Source organism: Macrobrachium rosenbergii, chromosome 3, assembly GCF_040412425.1.
Source record: "Macrobrachium rosenbergii isolate ZJJX-2024 chromosome 3, ASM4041242v1, whole genome shotgun sequence".
Lineage (NCBI taxonomy): Eukaryota > Metazoa > Arthropoda > Malacostraca > Decapoda > Palaemonidae > Macrobrachium > Macrobrachium rosenbergii.
This window is the reverse complement of record NC_089743.1, coordinates 90,765,146-90,789,578: the sequence shown is the minus strand read 5'-3', so window position 1 is coordinate 90,789,578 and position 24,433 is coordinate 90,765,146. Positions and strand designations below refer to the sequence as shown.

At 38.4% G+C, this 24,433-nt stretch overlaps 1 protein-coding gene across 15 annotated transcripts in view; it reads left to right on the top strand.

The window, feature by feature from the left end:
• Nucleotides 1-24,433, top strand: part of LOC136827599 (axotactin-like) — a 73,141-nt gene that overhangs the window by 43,810 nt on the left and 4,898 nt on the right. For 3 of the 15 annotated variants that reach the window (XM_067085083.1, XM_067085102.1, XM_067085135.1), the window contains 19 exons: nucleotides 28-148; nucleotides 804-998; nucleotides 1,418-1,591; nucleotides 1,847-2,069; nucleotides 2,573-2,835; nucleotides 3,691-3,957; nucleotides 4,861-5,087; nucleotides 5,228-5,366; nucleotides 6,129-6,275; nucleotides 6,875-7,028; nucleotides 7,326-7,518; nucleotides 7,782-7,938; nucleotides 8,357-8,532; nucleotides 9,551-9,653; nucleotides 10,192-10,361; nucleotides 11,627-11,717; nucleotides 12,756-12,985; nucleotides 13,907-14,023; nucleotides 22,972-23,874. In XM_067085083.1, coding sequence (XP_066941184.1) covers nucleotides 28-148; nucleotides 804-998; nucleotides 1,418-1,591; nucleotides 1,847-2,069; nucleotides 2,573-2,835; nucleotides 3,691-3,957; nucleotides 4,861-5,087; nucleotides 5,228-5,366; nucleotides 6,129-6,275; nucleotides 6,875-7,028; nucleotides 7,326-7,518; nucleotides 7,782-7,938; nucleotides 8,357-8,532; nucleotides 9,551-9,653; nucleotides 10,192-10,361; nucleotides 11,627-11,717; nucleotides 12,756-12,985; nucleotides 13,907-14,023; nucleotides 22,972-23,874 — 4,050 coding nt within the window. Of the gene's footprint in view, nucleotides 1-27; nucleotides 149-803; nucleotides 999-1,417; nucleotides 1,592-1,846; nucleotides 2,070-2,572; nucleotides 2,836-3,690; nucleotides 3,958-4,860; nucleotides 5,088-5,227; nucleotides 5,367-6,128; nucleotides 6,276-6,874; nucleotides 7,029-7,325; nucleotides 7,519-7,781; nucleotides 7,939-8,356; nucleotides 8,533-9,550; nucleotides 9,654-10,191; nucleotides 10,362-11,626; nucleotides 11,718-12,755; nucleotides 13,082-13,906; nucleotides 14,024-22,971; nucleotides 23,875-24,433 lie in introns of all 15 variants that reach the window. The other 12 variants (XM_067085076.1, XM_067085094.1, XM_067085123.1 and 9 more) reach the window with 6 other exon arrangements.

The window sequence follows — 24,433 nt, the reverse complement described above, 5'->3', positions numbered from 1 at the left end:
AGTTCATTCATTCATTCCTCCATTCAGGTAGAGTATCAGTGCAGGCGGGCGCCTCTCAACCTCTCCACCCAAACCTGGTTCTCCTCACCGGCGCAGAAGTTCCTGTCGAATTTCGGCACAAAGGCGCCAGGAGTTTGCCAGTGTAGAGGTAAGGGAGTTATGGGACAATATTTATTTCCATGTTAGCTTTTTTTGTACTGAAACCTCACGCTAACGATGATAAAGTCAAAGCTAAATTAGTTGCGTAATCAAATGAAAATAAACTGCATATTTTTGTAACTTAAAATTCATTTGGTTCCTGAGTCATCCCAGGTTTTGGTACCGTTGAGGTGGTCATTTTCTTTATTTCTTTCTCCGTCTTTTGCGCTTTCTTTTAAACCTTCTACTTATATGATCAGGAATTAGTGTTGATAAAAATCACGATTCCTTCTTGTGTTGTTCTTGTAAACTGATCACTAACAGGATTCTTCACACACACAGGACAAAACACGAGTTTTTCCCTTATAAAGAAATCTAGACTTAATAATTCCACAGTTTTGACCCCCTCCTTTTTTTGCCAACATTAAATGCCTCTGCCATCATCATTGTTTTCCTAGCAAATAAACACTGAAAACCAAATATCTGTCTGTTATGACAAAAAAGGACTTGGCTAAATACTACTACTTTTCTCAAAATCAGCTGAAAACTGAATACTTTATTCTTCTTGTGTAAGATGACCCCTAACAGTGGGGTTTTCACGCGGAAAAATGCAAAGTTTTTCTGAAACAAATTGAAAAAGGAAGTTTTCTGACCTCCGTCCTCAGAACGCAACAGCTGCGAGAAACGGGGCGTGGCCTGCAACTGTGACATCAACGACGGCCTCCTGAGGAAGGACAAGGGCACCTTCACTAACCCGGAGCAACTGCCCATCACTTCGATGGTCTTCCTGCAGGGGGAAGTTCAGAGGGTGGACTCCGAGGCTCACATCACCCTTAAACCACTGACGTGCGTCTCAGAAGGTGGGTCTTCCTCTTCTCTCTTGTTGTGTTGTGTTGAGGCAAGAGACATCGTTTTCCCTTCTTTGACATTCAAGGCTTTCAGTGTAATAGTTATCCAAAAACGTAAAGAGGTCTTTGTGCTTATGCAAGGCAGAGACATGCATTTACTGTAACATGAGGGAAAGCATGACGTGAATTGTTTGTTCGTTTGTTGACCAGTTTGGCAGTAGTTTACTGCAAATACGTCATCTCAAAGGAAATGGCCTCAGTGATTATCTGCTTCACAAAAAAGTCCAATCTGAAATTTGAAATTTCTCGAATCACAGTTTTCCTTTGACACCACTCATCGTTAGGTCAAAATCTTTGCTCTCTATCTTTATTAAAAAGATCCAAGAATGAATTTCGCTTGAATAAAAATCTTCCTCCTGATCATTCCACAGCCTCAACAGAGCAGGCAGTGAGCTTCATAGACTCCTCTAGTTACCTAGAGGTTCCTGCATGGCGGGAGGGGAGCCTCTCGTTTTCCTTCCGAACGACCAGCGAGACGGCTATTGTTGCCTATCAGCCAGCCTACCACCCACGTCACGCCACTTTCATGATCTCTCTTGTTGGAGGTGAGTGTTGGGCACTTGTGGTTCCTGGATCCTTGACTTTTTAATCAAGCGTTTTTATATGTATTTAGATAAGAAATTGCTGCTTTCTGTCTGCATTGTGATCCTGCAGGTAACCTTAGATTAACAGACACCAGTCTCTGAGACTGGCCATTCCTTCACAGAGATATTTTTACCAATTTTTGTCTTCCAGGCTTTGAGACTGGACATTGGCCATTCCTTCACAAAGAGGTGTTTTTACCAATTTTTGTCTTCTAGGTAAGGAACTAGAGTTCATGTACCGCTACCAAGGGGAAGCTCACTACAAGACTCTTCGCAGCCTGAAGCCTCTGAATGATGGCCAGTGGCAGCATGTCCTGGTTGATGTTTACAACCATCAGCTGCGATTCGTCATCAACTCGGAGGAGAGGATAATTGCGGTGGACCCTAACGCTTACTTGGGAGTTCTCGATGGTTCCATGTTCCTAGGAGGCATTCCAGAGTGAGTTGTGGGCGTCCTGCTGGTTTAGATATTCTGACAACTCATTTTTTATTGCAGGCATGTACTAAGTTCCTCATGTGCTTCAAGCAAGAAGTGCATAGCAAACAAAATTATGCTTTCTTCGAAGGCACTCAAAGAAGATATAATATCATCTGATACTTTTTTTTTAATTGTACTTTTAATATCTAGAAAGTTGTTTCCCATTCTTGAAAGACGAGCAAATTGTCTTCAGGTAACGCTGAGTTTTTAAATGAATGTATAAAAGTCAAAATGAAGCAAAGAACAGAACAATTTGTAAATTATTGCAAAATTATCATCTTTGTCATTATGCAAGGGAGTATGATACAAAGAGTATAATGTATTTCCAGCGTCAAAAACAACACCAGGTTAGGTCTTACAGAGTTTTAGAAAACGCGATTTCGAACGGAGCTTCTCGAAAATCACATCACTTTTTTTTTTTTAGTCCACCGAATCTCGATCAGTGACACCGCTTCTCTTCCTAGGCAATTCCGAGAAGAGGAACAACATTCGCAGCACGTGAAACTGGAGGGTCTGGTTGGCTGTATCAAAGGCCTGGCTCTGAATGGCGCCGAGGTCAGCATGGAAAGACTCTTCAGAGCCTCGTCCCACGGCGTGTCCTTAGGATGTAATCCGGCATGCGACCACAATCCTTGCCAGAACGGGGCGCGATGCGTTGAGATGTGGGGGTCGTATAAATGCGAGTGCGCCAATGCCCTCGCTCACTCTGGGAAGAACTGTGAGATAAGTGAGTAAAGATTTCTTTTGTTTTCGTGAATCAAATGGGATTTTTTTCTAAAAATGCAGCCCACAACGAAGTGAAAGAAAAGGGGAAAAGAGAATGATAGATATGATGGAAAATTTAGTCTCGTAGGTTCGTCCTCCTTTGAGGAGGTCATATGCAGGTCTAAACTATCACGCTGAATTTTTCATCTTATGTTGTACTCCTTTTAAAGGTTTTTGATATGATATTCACCTGGGTACCGTTGGTAATGGTTAGTCCTATGAAATAAGTCAGATACTGCGGTTTGCTGACAAGTGAAAGATACCAGGAAAAAAAAAAAATTTTTTTTTCCCATAATGAAATTGAAATTTACTTTCACCTTTTCTTACGGATCAGTTTTAATTGTTATGACATTTTTCCGTAACATCGTTTTTTATGGTCAAAGTTCAGTTATTCTGAGATTGTAACTTAAAAAAATTGCTTTAAGTAATAATGAATTTTCATTATTTTTCGGTATGCCATAACATTAAGGGATATTTTAAATAACTACCTTTTCATACCGAATGCAATAAAAATGCCTAATTTATACCTTAGCACAATTTTGCTTATGCTATTCGACCTTGCTTTTAAAGAGAGGCAAAGTTACACCCAAGAATATAACTATAATCAAATAAAAGAACCTAAGAAGTCTGGTTTTGGGGTTATTACTACCCATAATTCAGTGGCATCAACAAGGAAGGCAACAATAGGAATGTTTTCAAAACAAAGATTACAGTTAATATGATGGTCGTTGATTTGGCGTAGGAACAATAACATGAGCATCATATAAGATGGAGCTGTTGTACTGCATTGTTAGTCATTACTTCCAATCGTCCGCAGACATCAACACCGAGGGCCTCACCTTCATGACGGAGGAGTCGAAGTACAAGTACTTCGACAACGACACCGTCCACCGGGGGGAGAAACTCTTCAACGAAACCTTCTACTTCAACTTCCGGACGCACGAAGAGCAGGGCCTTCTGCTCTTCGCCTACAACTACTTGCATAACTACGCCCAGCTGCATCTGGCCAGGCCCAACGAGGTCGTCTTCCTCTTCAATTTCGGCCGAGAGGTGAAGAAGATGTCCGTGGTAGCCGAGGATGGTGGTAAGTTCGAAGTGGTGACGGTATTCCTCTAAAGTACCACCGAGATACTAATTTGATTTGAGTAACCTAATGTAACCTTTCATACAGGAGTTAAGGGAAGTGAAGATGTTTGTGAGGCAGCTGGAGAGGCAACTACCAAGGTCTGGTCAGTGTAAAATATTGGGGCTTTTAAAACATTTTGCTGGTTGAACTGTCATTAACGTTTATCCTACCCTTCTATGAGTAAAGAATTGTTAAACGTCATCCTGCCAGGTAGTGTTTAACGGAAAATACTAATTATTTTTCTCTTACGCCATTCTTGCTAAGGTGAAGTTTCAGATAACAATATTATCTTAGACATTTGTCCCCTCCGTTCTAGAACATTGATGATCATTCTTGGAAGTTTAAAAAATGTTGGAATGTAAAGCTGAAATAAATATTAATACTACAACAAAATTTTAAAATCAGGATTTTCTTGCAGTTTAATGCCCCTCAATGTTCTGCGTATGGAAACAGTAACTGTTGCAAATACTTATAAACGAAAATAATTTTCCCAAACAAGTACACAGGACAGTAAAGGACTGGCATTTCCTCAATACTTGTTGTTGCTCCCTTTGGGAGTTGTTTCCCATTGAGGTGGGCGATAGAGGGGGAGGGGATACTGTTTACGGCTGGCCATATGCATCACGTTGTAGACGGTACTAAATATTCTTTGCAACCCAAACCTCCAGCTGTACTTATTTCTGCCTTTTGTTTTTCGCCTTTTCTCTCTGGTCTCTTCTCTTCTTTAGCTTTACCTTACTTCTCATTTTCACTTCTTGTTCTGAGCAAATCCTTTCATCAAGAACAGTTAGAATCCAGAAGCATGACTCAGTGGTCTCATTAAACCACTTGATAGTAATGAAAATGATTATGATTTTGCAGTTGTCTTCAATAAGGGTCAGTCGGTGCAGGTGAAAGTCCTTCGTACAAACACTTCGACTAGCCTTCACGTCTTCACCGAAGGGAACTACTTCAAGGAGTCACTGAAGATGGGCGTTTCCCTCCTCCAGGAGGATGACTATGAACAGTTTCCCTTCGGGGACAGCCAGCCACTGCCCGAAATGGTCTACTACCCGCATTCTATGACTAAACCGAGGCCGTTCTTTTTGGTAAATATAATCTGTTGACTGAAATGTAGCTTCTAAGAAACAAATTGTTTAGAAGAGAATGTGTGTACAATTACGGCTGTTGAAATGCAAATACTGGAAATACCACGAACATCTGTTAGATATCCAACTTCCCCAAACAGGTTTACCTGGGATCAGCTAACGACAGACAACATGACATCCGAAGCACCATACCTGGATTTAGAGGTTGCATCCGAGGACTCAAGATCGGAGATACCCTGATGCCACTTAGGAAGATGCTGGCTACCTCTGCTTACCCCAGTGAGTGGTCATATTTTCATGTTCACTTGCTCTTCATTGTTTTTTATAAAAATTTAGTGCCACAATGACCTTTTATTTCACAGATTTCTCACACTTTGGATCATGCTTGTTAAAATGTAAAAAAATGTACGTTTTAAAATATTATAAGGCAGTCCCCGGTTAACGGCGGGGGTTCTGTTCCTGGCCGAGCGCGGCTAACCGAAAATCGCTGATAATAACGCTGTTAACCGGTTATCGGCGCTGACAGACTGCTTACCGACGCCACTAAACCACTTATCAGCGCCGAAATTCGCCAGCCAAGTGCCGTAACGCCGTTAACCGATTCCGCTGGTAAGCGGGGACTGCTTGTGTATACTTAACGCATAATCATTATGTATCTTGTTGCTCACGCTGTGTTCAAGAACCTTTACGTAATCAAAGTGATTGACTGATTACTTTACGTAAGCTGGTGTCACAACATCTGTAACTAAAGTAGCTGGAAGTTTGAATTAAAATCAGTTAGTCAGATTTTATTATTTAGCGACTGTTTCTTTCCTCCCACAGGCAAGCTTTGAAACTATCTTTCTGTTTCTGTTTTGCTCTGCTCTTATAACCTTTCCTCCTTTGAGAGGTCGAAAGATCTAACGCCCTCTTTTTCTAAAACTTCCCCTTTTTCTACACCCTTTTTATTGTAATTTTTTTTGCCTAGGCTAGAAAATGTCATCAGGTTACCTGTCCATTGGCCTTCGATACTAAAATATCTCCCAATGCATTTTTCCTCAGCCGAAGGAATAGCCCCTGAATGCAAGATGGCATGCGACACAAAGCCTTGTCTCAACGGAGGCAAATGCACGGAGGACTTCCAGTTCTTCAGCAATTTCCACTGCGAGTGCAAGGACACATCTTATACAGGAGCCACCTGTAATTCAGGTATGTGTCATCTGGGTTGTCAATCACATTGCATTTCCTAAGACTTCTATGAGAATCTGTTTCATTTATAGACTTCTATGAGAATCTGTTTCATTTCTAAAGACTCCTCTGAGAATCTGTTTCATTTCTAAAGACTTCTATGAGAATCTTTTTCATTTCTAAAGACTCCTCTGAGAATCTTTTTCATTTCTAAAGACTCCTCTGAAAATCTGTTTCATTTCTAAAGACTTCTGTGAGAATCTGTTTCATTTCTACAGATTTCTGTGAGAATCTGTTTCATTTATAAAGTGATAATTATCACTAAAAAATAATTTTGTAGAGTTTTGCATGCAATTTAATGATGAAGAAAGCCTTACAAATGCGAATTTGCTAGTCAAAAATAAGATTCGATCTCTGTATCTAATAAGCTATTGTTGACCAAAGCAATGCCTTAATTTTTTAATCTGAAGTAGAGAGAGAGAGTTACAGATATGAGTAATCAATATTCTGTGTATTTACCATTATCATCATTACAAACACATAAGCTTCGACAAGGTAACTCTCTCTCTCTATACAGTCTGTCAACCCTAATTTCTATCTGCCGCATTTTTCTGTCGCAGAAATCGCCTACACATTCAGCGGGAACGAGTGGATTAAGCAAGACACGTCATATTCACCACTAGACGGCGACTTCACATTAGAACTGGCGTTTTCCACTTCAGAGCGACACCATGAACCTCAGGCTGTGGCTCTTTTGAGGTCCACGAATCCAAGGTACAGTAAAGCAAACGTTTCTTAAACAACAGAAGTATCTCTGGCTTTGTGAAGGTCAGTGTAAACACTGAAGGGCAGTAGAAAAGTAATTTTAAAAGTTACATGAGTGTATGTGGTTCCATGAAGTTCAATGAAACTATTTTAAAAGTGAACGAAAGTTTCGGTTGTTATGCTACGGTTAGTAAAGATGTCCTAGAATATCGTTCCGAAGTCGCTCAAAATGAAATAGAAAAGAGCAAGAAAGTAAATTTACCAGCAGTGAATATACTAATAATGACATTGCCGTCCCTGATACAGTTCAGTTCACGATTACGTGTTGGTATGGACTGGCGCTGACGGCTCTATCGTGGTTGAAGCTCAACTGAGGGATATTGACGAAGACAAAATCCACGGCGCTAAAGTACGACCTTCGGAGCACAACATCAGCGCTTTTGACGGACAGCGCCATTACATCCTGGTTCAGAAGAAAGGCCGACGGTTGACAGCTCAGGTACTGTTCATCTGGCTAAAATAATTAATTAGATCTGAACTCCAATGATGGAAAAGTAGTAAGAAAACTTAGGTGGATAAGGAGACTTTGGTCGATTTTGCTCAAATTGGCCATTTAACATGTGCAAGTAAAAATTTCGCCATTTTTTTTTCTGTTTCATATTTTATTCAGAATATTAAAGGGGCTTTTCCATGCATTTTTTATATATCTTAAGAGAGCAAATATTAAAGTAAAAGAAAATTATTATCATCTCTGTCTTTCAGATCGACAAGAAAGAAAGGGAAGTTGGGCCCATGAAAAGTGTGTATGTCAGCGAAACTCCGGTGAAAGCCACACCCACTTCGTTGTACCTAGGAGGCATAGAAAGTACCGTAGACGACCGAATGATGCAATACAAAGGCTTCCATGGCTGCATATCAAGTGAGTTGAAGTTCCCTCATGATTGCATAGCCATCTTTGGTTTGAATTTCATCGCGAAAGGAGAATTTTGACTCCATTTCATTTCAGAGTCAAGAACTTTCTTTGGAAAGCATTTTAGAATAGAAACTGAAAGGATTTCTTTGAAAGCATTTTAGCAAACTTAAAGAAAGATTGCAAACTTTTTGACTCCATTTCATTTCAGAGTGAAGAACTTTCTTTGGAAAGCATTTTAGGAAACTGAAAGAATAGATTGCAAACTTGCAAAAATTTTTGACTCCATTTCATTTCAGATTGAAGAACTTTCTTTGGAAAGCATTTTAGGAAACTGAAAGAATAGATTGCAAACTATACAGCTTTGGCCATGAATGTAATCAACCTAATAATTCATGGATTATATATATATATATCTCTCCACCAGACGTGAAGGTACGCACCCCAAAGGACGAGTACTATCCCCTCCGGCAATACAGTGACGGGGACCTCCACCTGGAGAAGAAGGGCATCCCCAAACAAGGGCAATGCGCTGGCTTCGGGCTTGCAGGCTCTTCTCTCCCTATGCTGGTGGCTCAGTCTCTCACCATGAACGCCTCTGCTGTAAGCTTATTCGAGCAGTTTTCTGGTGTCTTTTAGTAACTGCTACCAAATTTGTCTCTATATATTTTCTCATATAAACACAAGAGCGAAGCTTTGTATATATGATGTAATGTTACGCACGTACCGGCCTTATTTCTACTCTGTCAGTTTTGTGTTATTTGAGACTCTGCTTTAAAGGAAGAAATCTTTCTGTTTTTTGGCAAATTTCTGAAAGAAGTCAGAAAATGTTTCTGTGGTACCACCTTTGCTATAAAACTCGACAAGTTTATGAGGTATAAAGAGTTCATAAATTAAAGCTAGTTTAGTATGTGAATCTCAACATTTAAAAAAAATAGAATAAATCTTGTCTGAAAGGTTTAGAAAGTTTGAAAATTAAATCAGTTAATTTACGAAGTTCAAGACAGTTTAGATTCAGTTAACACCGATATGTGACATTTGAGTTTAAAATTAAAGCAAATTTACTTTAATGAATTTCACTCATTAGAAATAAAAGTAACTTTTGTTTATGCACTACAAAAGAGTTTAGAAATTGAAGACCATTTGCCTTTTGAATTCCAGTAGTGAATAGAAGTCAGTTTAGTGAAGAAAAGTTCAGTAAAGTTTAGAACGTTAGTAAATTTACATTATACAGTTAACTGCATAGGTTATGCAGTTATAGGCATATGAATAATATGAACATATAAACTTGAAAGTTTGGGAAGGTAAATGCGTTTTAACTAAATCCATGGAGCTGAATAGGTCATGAAATTAAATCAACGTTTAACTCTGCCTGAATAAATGTTATTTGTACCCTATTCTTTGCGAAAAGTATTGAGGGGTGTCGGCTGGAGAAAACATTTTAAAAGTTTTTGCTTATATGTCAAAGCTTTCCCCTAATGCCTGTCAGGTCCATTTTTGGGAGGGGAAGTAGGCCCCACCCTTTGACACCGAGTGGTCCATTCCGTCGACATTTGGGTGAAAAGGGCTGACCACTTTTTCTTGCATAAAAATTTATTAGGACTCATTATCTTTTTTCCAGGTCATGGGGTCCGACTGGGTATACAAACTACCCGAGAAGATACCCATGGCGTCAGTTTCCTATGTCAAAGGTCATCCAGAGAGGGACACAGTCTTCGACAATGGTAACTCAGCTGTGCCTAATAGTTCTCAGTTAAGAAAATGTTTTGAAGGACTATCAAACTGCGGATGATGTAATCTTGTGCTAGGCATTCGGGAAAAATAATTTTACTTTCATTTTCGAAAACTGATACAGGATTAGCCATGGAAGCTTTTGCTGTTGAAATACATTAAAAACAAATTATAAGCTGTAGTTGACTTAATAGTTAGATAACGCCATATGACACTCATTCTATGTTATCAAACGCAAGCCCCGAATTTCGTTACTTGTTGTAAAACAAATGCCATGGAATACCGACACCTAATTATGTGCTAATAATGGTATATGTGACGTTTCTGAGTTACTTAACGTGAGGGCCATAAAGCTTTTAAAAAGAAAGAGATGATTTGACATGCAGTGAGGGAAACGAAACTAAAGGTCCTTCTAACCAAAAATATCTAACTAAGATGCCTTCAAGCCAGAGAGATAATTTTACATACTGAAATTCTTTCTTCCAAAACATAACGCACTTATTCTTAATTAATCTATTCATCTATTTCCAGTTGTACCAACTGTTGCTGGCATAGTTCTGGGAGCCACATTAATCATCGTGGTGATCTTACTCCTGAAGCAATACATGAAGAAGAAGAAAGAAGGAAACAAAGAGAACAAGGATGAAGCAGAAAAGAAGCCTCTCTTCAATGGCAAGAATGCAAAAATCTCCTACGAACCGGTAAGAGAAGACAATAGAGCTCAAATGGCAGTTTAAAAATGCAAGGTATGATCCGCAGGATTCAGAATCACATGACTCTACAATGCAAAGAAATGATCCCTTAAATTAAGCAGGGCGTAAAAATGCAAAAAATTATCCTTTAAGTTCAGCATGACGTAAAAATAAAATATCCACCAAAAACAGGAAAGACTTAAAAATGCAATATACAGTGTAATATATATATATAGGAAATATATATACTATAAATATATATATATATATATATATATATATATATATATATATATGATCCATCGAAAATAGAAGACTTACAAATGCAATGGACACATACACATATATATATATATATATATATATATATATATATATATATATATATATATATATATATATATATATATATATATATATATTGTATATACCGCATTATTTGGACAGAAATGCTAAATACGCAAGACATGATTTTTCAAAATTAAGAAAGACGTAAAACTTTCACCGTCCAATCCTCAAAGTAAAGAAAGACATGGCAAAATACTGGATGTGTTCATTAAAAAAACCTTTTCGGAAATAACGAAATGCCTTACACAGTAGAGCGTCAAAGATTCCTTGGGAGCTTGCAGTGTTGCAATTCAAAAGCTTAGATTGTTTGCGTGTCAGCTTGTCCACAAAATACCTCAAACACTACCAATGGATTTAAGTGACATTTATTAAGGAGGGGGAGTGGTGGTGGTGGGGGGGGCTGTGATGGGAGACATTGGCCATGGGCCATGGAAGAGCTCAGAAAATTTGAGAGGAATGCAGAACTGGATGGGGCAATAAAATTGCAAGTTATTGTGGGAGAAATTCAACCATGTGTTTATACCTTGTAAATCTCGCATGAGAAACCGAGGAGTTATAAATGCCTTCGGCTGTAAGTAGAGGCATGTGCTCTATCAATCCTTTTTTTATTTGTCTATGATGTGAAAATTTAACTAATTAAGATTTACAGTGACAGGTGTAAACTGCATACCCATCATACTATTATATGTATTCATCTAGGAAACACCATCGAATGTTTTTTTTGCAAAGTCCTTCACAATAACGTGAAATTCACTGGTTGTAATCGTCTAATGGATTATAAATATTTAAATTAAAAATACTGTATACAGATGGGAACTTTTGAAAACGCCATTGCTTCCATCTTCAGCCATGTTTTCATTTTTAAGTACTAGCTTTATCTGTCAGATTTAAATTACTAATGCTATCTTCCATGTGCTTCTTTTCAGAGAAACAATACTATGGTTATTACTTCTGACAACCAGGAATCGGTTCCATTAAAATCTGCTCCTGACGGCATTCCTCTGACGTCATATTCTGGTAGGCTTCAGGTGTTTAGTTCTTAAATTCTTTTTGATTTTGAGCAATAACTTCTCAAGATGAACTTGATTATGAGTTCACAAAGATCAGAACTGTTCATCTGAACCAAAATCTGTCACGATAGATGAAATTTGGATTTCATTAAGATTAGGGTATACTGTATTAAGCAAAACCTCTTCGAAGAAGGGAAAGTAAGGCTATCCTATCATTAACGCCATAAAACCCAAGTTCGAGGTATGAAGGACAGCTCACAGACAGGTTCGAGAATCTACCTCTTTTGAAACTGGCAGTGAATTGTGCTCTAATCCTCGAACTTGTTTTTATATTATATTCAATACTGAATTTCTGAGAAAATTCACTAAACATTCGAGATGATTATGGTGGTGGGGTTTCTGTGATCGAGCATCATTCATCTCTACATTGATTGTCCACTGAGGTTGGAATTTTCTGAAGTGACCAATCCATGACAACGGCATAGAATCATTCTAAACCTGTTCATATGTAGCAAATGGAGCATATTTATCATATAAAATTTTACCCGACAATAGAAAAAAATGAAAAAAAGACTGAATGACAGTGGTGATAGTCAACAATTAAGGTACTGGCTTTTTGTACTGTATTTACAAAAGCCTTCCTGAAGAGGCCCTTTGGAAGATGAAATTTTTTCAGGAAAATGTTCTTTCAATATTTTCTTTATCCCTGTTTCTGTTGTGGAGCAAACCTATACAGAACCTCGAATGGAAAAGAGCAGTGTCAGGCTGATTTTAAGGAAGATACAGTACCTAGCAATTTGACCATGATCTGTTTCTGAGTTCCTGGGCTTAGTTTTGGATCAGTGACCCATAACGCTAGAATGTTTTTATCACTTTCATTAAATTAGATACTGCTGAGAAATACTGTAGATACCCTTGATTGTATTAGGATTATTCTAAGAATATGAAGAGATAATTTTTTCCCCTTATCAAGGAAATTTTTTGAATATCAAATGTTACCAAGATGTCAACAGAGGCTAAACTCAGCTTTGTTTCGTTGTTGTAGTTGTAAAGGAAGAGATCCATCAGAACGAAAAACAAGCTGCTGCCCCCTTGGAAGAGCCCCTGTCAGAAATCGAGCCAGCCGAGCAAGAAGAGCCTGACAAAGGCCAGGACGATGTTCCTGAGGTCACTGCTACTTCTTCAGATGAGAAAGTCTGCCGCGAGGATGATGTCGACCTCACGGAAGAAGTCCAAGTGCACAGCGACGCTGGAGGAGACAGCGACGAAGTGCAGGTTCGTAGAAAGGGCAACACTGAAGAAGGAGAGACTGGAGGTCGACCTCTCTCCTGGGACAAATCCACTGACAATTTACCCCTAATCATCGGCCAGGTGGGATAAGACTGTCACAATGCCTCATGCGTGGGGGGCCGGGTCAGGTGCTTGCCAGTCTCTTACTTCAAAACGTTATCTTCGTCGTGACGGGAGCCGTCTGTTATGGTCGATTGATGTTTGCTCGTGATATTTTCTTCTGCATCTTGGGTTGTGCTTTGTTCTACCTCTTCGTTCTCTCCCATCTCGTATACTTTGTCTGTTACCTTCGGACTGCTTGTCTGTCCGTTCGTGTGGCTTTCTTAAACTCATCTCTCAGCTTTTGTACGTGTTAATCATTAACCGTGGTTCTATATAATCTGTATGTTTTTGTGAAGAATATATATGTGTGCATGTCGTGCCTTATATGGGTTGTGCGTGCCTCTGGAGGATACTTACTCATTAAGTAGAGTTAAAAGTAAACATTGCTATTCACTGAAGAGTAAGTTAGATTGATTTTCAGATATTTAAGTTTAAAGTAATGGCTAAGATCAAGATTAGTTACATCAATCTGAGTCAAAGATTGATATCACAGTTATTATTATTATACAGTATAATTACAACTTTATAGCTAAGCAAATCATCTGAAGTTGCTTTTATCATCTTGTATGCAAGAGCAGGTATCATCCGAGCTGCACATTCCTTTGGCACTAATTTTTTTTATCTAAAGAATTATTATATGGAGTTAGATGACAATAGCCTGCATATAAAAACAAAGGAAACGTTGTGCATTTAGGGAAGTTTCCCAAGATTTGACGATATGCATCCAGTAACTAACAAAAACCCTACTCATTAGGTGACTTGAAATGTATTGGCTTCTTAGCTAGGTATTATTTAATCCTACAGGAGGAAAAAGTAATCAGACCTACATCATATGTGGACACATCGTCAGAGAGTAGCATCGAATGCACCATCGACATAAATGTCACTCCGACCGGGAGCCCTTCGACCTCTCCCAAGCCGGTAAGAGAGGAGTTTTTCTGCACCGCGGAATTCTCTGGAGATGGTGTTTTTGATGGCGATAGAGATGGATGTCAGGTGAATGGTGGTGGTGGTGGTGGTGGTGGTGGAAGCAATGTAGATATAGACGGTTCGGTGCGTGTCGATAACTCTCGTTCGCCCTCGTCTGAGGGTGACATAAACCTGGAAGTTCTCAGCAGATCGATAGATATAAGCCTCGTTCCAGGAGTCGAGGAGTTGTTGGGGAGTACCGGGAACAGTGTGAGCATTTCTGAGTGTAGTGACGACTCCTTTGAGCTCTTGTGTTTTAAGGGAGTAGCTGAAAGCACTAGGTTGTCCTCGGAAGTCTGGGGACAGGACTTGGGGTCGGAATCATTACAGGAGAACATCCCTGCAGATGAACCTGCTGTGAATGAAGTTGGTTCATCAAACGGTGACCAGTGCTAACAAAGTTTTGACAACTTTGAAGCTTAATTAAGTTAATTTGTCTCTCTTCCAGTAGACTGTCATCTCAGATATTTAGGAGTTTGCTGTACAGACTTAATAAGAATTAACCTCACCCTAGATATTGAAATTAGATGCTAATGAGCCGAATGAAATTGAACAAAATTGCTTAAGCAGAAAGGAAAATAGAATACTTATCATCTGGAGAAACAAACCCGCAGTTATGTAAATGTACATATATTTAAAGATAGATCTGTACAGAGAGCCTTCGGAAATCTGTCCAGATCTATCTTTAGATAAATGTACATTTACATAACTGTGGATTTGTTTCTCCATTTGAAGACTCATGGTACTATGAGTATTTTTTAAAACCTTTCATTTCCAAGGCTACTGAGTAGAGACCAAGGAACGAAATTATGCTGCTTAATCTTTGTAATATATTTGATACTTTTGTACAGCAACAGTTATTGTTCCTGTTCAAAAGATTTTGAATTAGACCACTAACTCCCCAGGAGCCAATGTCATCACGTAAAGCAATAATTCCTGTCTTCCTGTTTTCATTATTGATAAACTGCCAAAGGAAAAGCTTTAATTACACAATACGATACCTCATACGTAGTCAGCGCGAAGCGCTGTTATTAACGAGAATGGAAAATAAATGTTTAACACTCATTACGTCAGTAACACGTTACTGGGTAGATTAGCTGAACAGCTCTTCACCAGATAATGAGACAATGTTACTTTTTTTGACGTAGTCATCAATGCTAACCCATGTGGTCCCCCTCAAAAATTCAAATGAGTTGATTGATCTCAGCGACTTGTCACTGTTTACTTATGTGGAACGTAACACCTGATTATCATTTCGGCTTCACACCCAAGTGATAATCCTGCCTTTGAATTTACGAACCATATAGATGAATCTTTAGGCATAGATACTCAGGGTAGCTGACAGTGCATAATTAAATACAGTTTGAATTTTGCTTCACTTGCTGAAGAGTTAGATATCGGTAAGAATTTCTTTTTCTGGTTGTTGCGACAGATAGCATCGCAGGAGTTTAACTCAAGAGATGCCCTTGTAGTAAAAATATACCACCAACGAGCTGATCTCAAAGACAAGCCAGAGAGAGAGAGAGAGAGAGAGAGAGAGAGAGAGGGCAATCTGTTTCAATTACGCTGATAGCATACTGACCTCGGCAATCGTAGTGGCACAAAAAAGGTCACCAAAGTGACTACAGATGAAAAAATTACTCGTAGTAAAAGTACAAAATTTTAGCGATTTTTAGCATCCAATGCAACTTAAAACTGAACTTAGTCGTGGGGGCGTAAACTTAATAAATGTGCTTTGTTTCAAAACTGAAAAGTTTAGCAATATTCACTGGCATAATGTTATCGAATGTTCACGTTCACTTTGATATATAACGACTTATTTTCTTTGATCTCATTCAAATGATGTGTTTGAATACTCTCACGGTATTCCTGTGTATCTGTATTCGTGTGTGTTACTCCCTTTGATTCTTTTTAATACGTTTTATACTAATCTATGCAGAGTCCATTGTGATACTCACCAATTGTGTTTATTGCATTAGCCGCAATAGCCTCCAAATTTTTCTCTTGACTAATATTTCGAATATGATTTCCACTGAAGACCTTCAAATCCTACATGAAATGAATGATATATATATATATATATATATATATATATATATATATATATATATATATATATATATATATTTTTTATATATATATATATATATATATATAATTTTTTACTTTGGGTTCGAAATCATTCTGGTTACACCGTGAAGGATCCTTCCTTCTTGGTGTTGTGTTGACTAAACTGTAACTTCAGTCTTCTAACCAGCGTAGAGGAGAGATTTTTGTTTATTTCTTTTGCATTTAAAAGCTTTCAATGGAGAACGAATCCAAAATGTTAGGAAATAGCGAAGTGGAGAGGACACTGTGACGATTACAGTACATACTAATACACATGAATTAGTATGTGCTGTAATATTCACACTGTCCTCTTCACTTCGCTATTTCCTAACATTTTGGATTCGTTCTCCATTGAAAGCTTTTACATGCAAAAGAAATGAATAAAAATCTCTCCTCTGTGCTGGTCAGAAGACTGAAGTTGCATTTCAGACCAAAGCAACACAGGAATGAACGATCATTCACGGTGTAACCAAAATGATTTCGAAACCCCGCCCATATATGTATATATATATATATATATATATATATATATATATATATATATATATATATATATATGTGTGTGTGTGTGTGTGTGTGTATATGTGTGTATATTTTCTCGTTCATTTCATGTAGGATTTGGAGGTTTTCAGTGGAATTCATATTCGAAATATTAGTTAAGAGAGAATGCTGTTAGATCACAACAAAAAGACATGAATGTCTTTGTGATCTAACAACATTTTATGAAACTGAAGAGTCCATAAGATGCAATTAAAGAAAGAGCACGTATTTCGACCGACAGTGCTTCAATCCTGGTCACAGGTGAATATGGACAGTTGGCAGGTGACTTGAGTACATACATGAAATATGCATGCGTAGGATAACGACCTTGTAGGATTAAAATTGCGAAGGATGGGGCCAATCCTTCTTTGTTTGAGTCTCCTCAGCCCCAATAGGGATCGCATCTGGTGGGAGGATCCGCTGGAACACTTGCTTGAAATTAACTTCTCCACAACATCAGAATTTGAGTGTTCTGATAAGTTCCTGTTCTCAGTTTGACTGATGACGGTATACAGACTGCACAAATAATCCTTTTGTTTGGGATTTACTTTTGAAAAACAGCTTGGATTCACTGCAGTTTGTGCGCCGTAATCCCCGGGGTCTCCGGACCAAATCTTACTGATAGTTTGCGCTCTGCTAATCTGTGGGAGATGAATCTACTTGTCTGTGGGGGCATGACTTTGATCATAGTCATTGCATGGTAACAAAACACACTGGCATCAGTTTTTTTAAAATATACATTAGTTTGATTTTTGGGTAGTGAAAAATAAAAGGATTGTCGGATTTGAAGGATTCATCGGCTTTTTTTTTTATGGTTTTAAAATTAGGTATAACTAATAACTTCTTGTTAATATATGTCGCGAGTAAATTAATTGGTTAGATGTAGACGAAGTATCATAAATTATTTTTATAGGTCCCCTTGCGAACATATCTCAAGCCCTTAGAAACAGATTCTAGGCAACCATGACTTTTAACTAAAACATGACTTGGGACGCATTTAGGACTTTTCAAAGTAATGTTCATACATGATGAAGGTTTATTTTGCTTGTTTTATGATTAAATGAACTAAGAGGGGGAATATACCGTCTTTTCCCATTCACTTGAGAATTTAATAGCCATGTATGCTACTCCATCAGAAATTCAGTGAAATTTCCATGCTAACATCTCACGATGCCAAGACATCATCAATGTATGCATAAAAATATGATCTGGCTTAGACACAGTTCGTGTCTCTGCATTCTAGGAAAATAGCTGAAGAGATTTCAGTGAGTTTTTTTAATAGAGCAGATGTATACCCTGTCTCCAGCTATTAAATTCCAAACTGAGAGGGGAACAAACGGCAAATTGCTCCCCTAAGGGAATACATGCCCCAGCCTTATGTAGAATGATAACTTTCGCTGTTTTTAAAATGCACTTTTGCTAAAAGCCGATCGAGGCTACGGCACCCCAACGCCAAATCAAAAAGTCCTTCAGAAAGAAGGCATTTTACCCCATTTGAAAAATGGGAAAAAGCACGTTAAACGAAGAAGAAGAAGAAGAAGAAGAAGAAGTAAAGATCATGGTTGGCTATATTCTTTGAGGGCTAGTGATATGTTCGCGTGGGTATCTGGAAAAAGAATCGAAGACGGTTCGTCAACAGCTCACCCAAATTACCGGCATATATTTTCAAGGAGACTATCAACACAAGAGAGGCCCTTCAAACAACAGATAAGTGGACCTTAACAATAAAATAAGCATCTCTTTTGTTGGGAATATAAAAAAAAAGTAATTTAATACTTCAGATTCGACAATCACTTTATTTTTCCCTATTTTTCCCTACCCCAAAACCATTGATAGTTAGTTTACTAATGTACATTTAAAAAAAACCAAGCTAATTCCGTGGTTTATAAAATAACACGCAGTGACTAAAATGAAATTTATATCGTGGAGACTGGCGGATACATTTCACAAAGATTGACAAAGCCCAAACGATCAGTAAGATTTGGTTCAGAGAGCTCGGGGATTATCACACACATGAGGGATACATGTCATGCCATAAAAGCAATGAGTCGAAGCTGTAAGTCAAAAGTAGATCTCTGTACAAGGGGATCCTCTGGAATCTACTGGCATCAAAGTGAGAACATGAACTTATCAGGGCAATGGAAATCGGATTTCGTGGAAGAGTTATTTTCACGACCCAGTCTCCAGCAAGTGTCCCAGTGGATCTGCCCACCAGACGCAATCTAGATGGGAGCTAACAAGGACTGACCAATGACAGATTGACCCCATACTTCACAGAACCTCCTGCTCTCTTAAGCCAACGACATATTCCTGCATATTCCAAATAAATTTTCCCGTCGCCCGCCAACTGTTCACATTCACCTGTGATCAGGATTGAAGCATTATCAATCGAAATATATGAAACGTTATCAGTCGAAATATATGCAGCATCGTCAATCGAAATACATGAAGGATCGCCAGTCGAAATACAGTATATGAAACATCATCAATCGAAATATATGAAGCATCATCAATTGAAATATATGAAGCATCATCAATTGAAATATATGAAGCATCATCAATCGAAATATATGAAACGTTATCAATCGAAATATATGAAGCATCGTCAGTCGAAATATATGTTTTTTTGCGTCAATCTACTTTTATGGGTCTTTGAATTTCTTACTAATACGGGCAGTGAATCTAGAATTAGTATGGGAAAACGTTATTCCTCAAATGTTTGAGCGGTGATATTGCACTGATTTATAGATTTTCATTAGTTTCTCTCTTTGCACTCCAGTTTCCCCAACGTTTCAAGTTCTTAAACCTTTTGATTCCTAGATTCCCAAGAATGACAAATGATCTCAAAATCAGTCGCTCTTTGTAATACATTGTGTGTTAATGATTCACTGTAACTCTCAAATGTATTTGATTTAAAAGAAATAAATTGACTTAAGAAACCATTAATGTTTGAATATCCCCATAAAAGAGACTTCCAAGAATCTATTAGCCATTTGCGCTATACGTAAATGTCATTTGCAGAACTTTTTCGCTGTATGGAACGAATTGCCTGCCGCTGTCTAAATTAAATCCCCTGATGCTTGAATCGATGAAATGCGACAGTATAGTTATCCGAAAGTTACAGTGACTCATTTCACATTAGAAGTAAGAAACTAGAATATGTTTGGATGTTTTCAGACTAGGATCCCACTCACTTAAAAAACAAGTTAATACCAGAAATGTCCTCTCTCTCTCTCTCTCTCTCTCTCTCTCTCCTTCTTTATTTCATGACATGAATAAGATACATAAACCCGTATTAATAAGTAGTCATATACATAAGCACTCTCATTTTAAATTTCAGTAATTTAAATGGACCATGTGAAAAAAAAAACCGTTAAAGAAAACTATTCCAAGGAAACACATCGTACTGATAATATTTATCATTCATAAAGGCATATCAGATACCCTTGATAGCATAATCCGATATTAGCATATCTATTAACAGTACCAGTTTTTATGCAACACGAAGTGTCATCCAGGCACACTTAACAACAAAGCACTCAAACACAGCATCCATAAAGGCGAGCATCCACTTCACTTTGAATCTGAGGCGAGCGAGTAACTGTCCCAGGAAAGCCTGATGGAAAGACTAAAAATTGCATAGGTTCCTGAATGCTGTGTCCTGTCAGATATCTGACGTGCAAGATATTAGTTCGCTAAATCCCATCAAAAACCTTCTCTGTTGTTTTCTTCAGTAATTGTGTATGAGAGTAAGTTATACCCTCCTAGTTATGGCGTTTATCACTTTAAGAAAGTTGAAGGCTAATCTTAAATCCACAACAGGTTAGATAAATAAGCCACCATAAGATACCAAGCATTGTCTTGTAAGCTATTGGGTGTCAAGAAGAGAGCGCCTAGGCCCAAGATACTTAACTTAGGAGGTTTAAGGTCAATGTTTCAGAAATCTCAGAAATCCGGGAAGTAAGCGCCTAGGCCCAAGATACTTAACTTAGGAGGTTTAAGGTCAATGTTTCAGAAATCTCAGAAATCCGGGAAGTAAGCGCCTAGGCCCAAGATACTTCACTTAGGAGCTTTGAGGTCAATGTTTCAGAAATCTCAGAAATCCGGGAAGTAAGCGCCTAGGCCCAAGATACTTAACTTAGGAGCTTTGAGGTCAATGTTTCAGAAATCTGAGAAATCCGGGAAGCATATAAATTAATTTGAACATAAGTCTGAAAATAACTTCGTCAAATTTACAAAAGATTATTCTACGCTAGACATTTTAGCCTCCACCTTAGGTAAGACGTTGGGCACCCCTTAATAGCGAAAATGGGCCTTGAGGAGAAGGAAAATCACTGCTTGTTGGTCCCGCTCCGCTGGTACTTTCTTATTTTCTGGAGCATTCTAAGTGGCAATTATATATGCGGTTTTCCTATAAACGAATGAATTACATTCTACACGACCGGTGTTTCAAACTGATTTTGAAGCGCAGATGATTTAGTTAATGTCGTTTGCTTGCATGAGTAAAGGGTTGATAGTCCCATCATCATTACAGCATGCTGAACAGGAAACCAGTGTTTTTTTTTTTTTACTTGTGCTGAAGAAACTCTGTATGCTTATGTTAAAACAATCAGTACAAGGTGTAGAACCCTGTCAATCATTGTTAATAAAATGTTTGAACTGTTTAGTCATCTTGCACATAGAGCAGAGCATTAAAACGCTTCGTTTCTGAAACTTCTGGACTCACACAAGACGCATAAAAAATAACCTTGGAAATATTAAGAACAAAACTAATGTTCCAACGTTGCATGGCTGAGAACTTGAGAGGGTGCATCAGTTTATAAGTAAGGAAAGACAAGGATAATAGGAAATAAGTGATGCGAGAGAAACGATTTTGCAGACTCGTAGCTGATAAGTTGTTCCAACCAATTCTTACATAAGTTTAAAAGCGTCTGTTGTTAGTAACTCTATGTTGAAAGTGTTCTCGTCTCATGTTGATGTCTGGAAAGGTTCAATAGAAATCTTTTGATTTTATTGACTCGCTACTTCGATTTAAATCTTAGTGAAATGAAAACCATTATTCCTAATGTTATTCATTTCACTAAGATGTAAATTGAAGTAGCGAGTCAATAAAATCAAAAGATTTCTACTAAATCTTTCCAGACATCAACATGAGACGAGAAGACTTTCAGCATAGATTTACTAACAACAGACGCTTAAACTTATGTAAAACTTGGTTCAAACAACTTATCATCTAAAAGATTTTTAGCTTAGACACATTATTCCTAATGTGTCTAAGCTAAAAATCTTTTCTTTATTTGCATTTCCTGGTCGAAGATATATGAGAACCAGAAATTAAGTGTTAAAAAGTTAAACCCTCCTTCAAACTCAAAATTGCAATAATTAATGAAAATCCCGATCCGGTTGGGAACTGATGTAATGGTGAGATGTAAACCATGACTGAATACACTCCTACGCATATGTGAATATGTATATGAATATGTAGTTTGTGTGTGAACAATGCAACGCACGCAATGAATGTTTAACTTCTAGATTAACTTCTTGAAGTATCGAGAAGTTGAGTTGCATATACATACTGTAATTTTCTTTTCTTGAGGAATGTCATATGAGAACCAGAAATTACTAAGTGTTAAAAAGGTAGCGAGTCAATAAAATAAAATAAAAAATCAAAAGATTTCTATTGAACCTTTCCAGACATCAGTATGAGACGAGAACACTTTCAACATGGAGTTACTAACAACAGACGCTTTTAAACTTAACGTAAAAATTGGTTGGAACAGCTTATCAGCTACGAGTCTGCAAAACCGTTTCTTTCGCATCACTTATTTCCTATTATTCTTGTCTTTCCTTGCTTATAAACTGATGCACTCTCTCAAGTTCTCAGCCATGCAACGTTATAGCACACTGTAGAGTGAAGTTTTACAAAATATGATTCATCGGTTGAGGAAACTAGTTTTATCGGGATTAATTTAAACCAGTTCTTATCGTGCTGTTCTAGTTTCTGGTTTTGGAGGTATGTGTTTCATTCATTTGTTTATATATAATTTTTATAGATTTTTTCCTCCCTAGGAGAACTACCATTGGTGGCAACACCAATATATAAGTTTCTGATTTCCTGAAGCCTGTCTTTATTAAGTATTGTACTATTCTGAAGACTTCTGTGTCTAAACTACGAAGAGACCGATATGCCTTTATATTGTTCTGATTTTTTTTCCATTTTGTTTTTTTTTTACTTTTCATGTCATCTTCAGGTACTCGATGTCAGTGGCGAAGTTGCCACAGCCGCGCCCACATCCAATGACGATAACACTGATAATGTACAGGATGACTCAGACCCAGAACCTGTTCTGAAGAGGTATGTAATACTAGCAGCAGAAGAAGATGATGATGCCAGAGTGCATCCAGAACGGCCACAACCTACTGAACACAAACTCGATGCAGACCAGGTGGTCAATGACTCGGAACCAGAGAGTGACCATTCGAAACAGCTGGAAGCTAGTGATGCCAAAAGAGATTCCAGTCCAGTTCCAGAGGCATTAGCAGACGATACAGCAGTCCAGTCAGAACAGTCGATAACCAAGGAAGGGGAGAAACCAGGGGGAGAACAGGTGGCTAGTGATCTGAAGCAGGCAGACAGACACCTGGAAACTGATTCCAGCGCCGTCCCAGTGGCACCAGAAGCAGATACAGAAGCCCTGTCAGAACAACCGAAAACTTCTGAGGAGATGCTTGATGGTGAACCACCCGCTGGGGATTTAAAACAAGAGGAAGACAGTAAGGTGGAAATTGATTTCAGCTCAGTTCCGGTGATAAAGATAGAAAGAAGTCAGAGCGAAGGAGATGTCACTGTAGACGACGATGTCGATGACGATGCGGTTCCAGTCACAGAAAACGGAGAAACTGACAAAAGCGCAGAACCAGTTGCTGCCGCTCTGAAGATCGGAAACACAGAAGCAATAGTAGAATCTGAGCCTAAATCAGAGGCTGAGGAGCCCACGTCGAAGGCTGGGTTAGAGAAAGAAGATGCTCGAGAAAGTGTGGTAAGAGACGAAACACCGCCGGCGAAGGAAATGAAAGGAGAAGCCGAAGACAACGATTTCATCGAATATCGAGATGACAGCGTCAAGGTGCAGGACGCCCAGAGGATGTCAAAGGTATTACCCGCCCATCCACCTGTAGATAAGGATCCTGCGAATGTAAATACCGATAACGTTGTAGCCGACGCGGCGAAAGACCCGCCCCTAGATCCAGAGCAAAAGAGCGAACAGAGAGTAGATTTGCAAAGGTATTATTTAACGAAAAAGCCTTCGGTTCCACCAGCCTTGCCGCCGAAAGGGAGGAAATATTAAGGATCGAACTGAGTTAGTAACATTGTCATGTCAACGTAAACTGAGTCAGTAACACTGTCATGTCAACGTAATTGATAACCTTATCAGTGATTCGCTATAGCTCATTTGCTATGTTACTTGTTTCTTGTTGTAAAAAATGTAATTACTAACCTGAGCAGTTACTCCGTCAGACTTCATTCAGTAATCCGTTGTGTTCCTCTTGAATTCTCGAAATATCTTCAACTGCCGAGGTTCAAAGTCGACTTTATCATTCTGGATTTTTGAATTTTACTTTTGAACAAGTCGGGAACCTCACTTCGAATTCTTCGCTGAAAAGAAAGAGAATTAGATGGCATAAAGGACACCTAATGTTAATGCATATTTT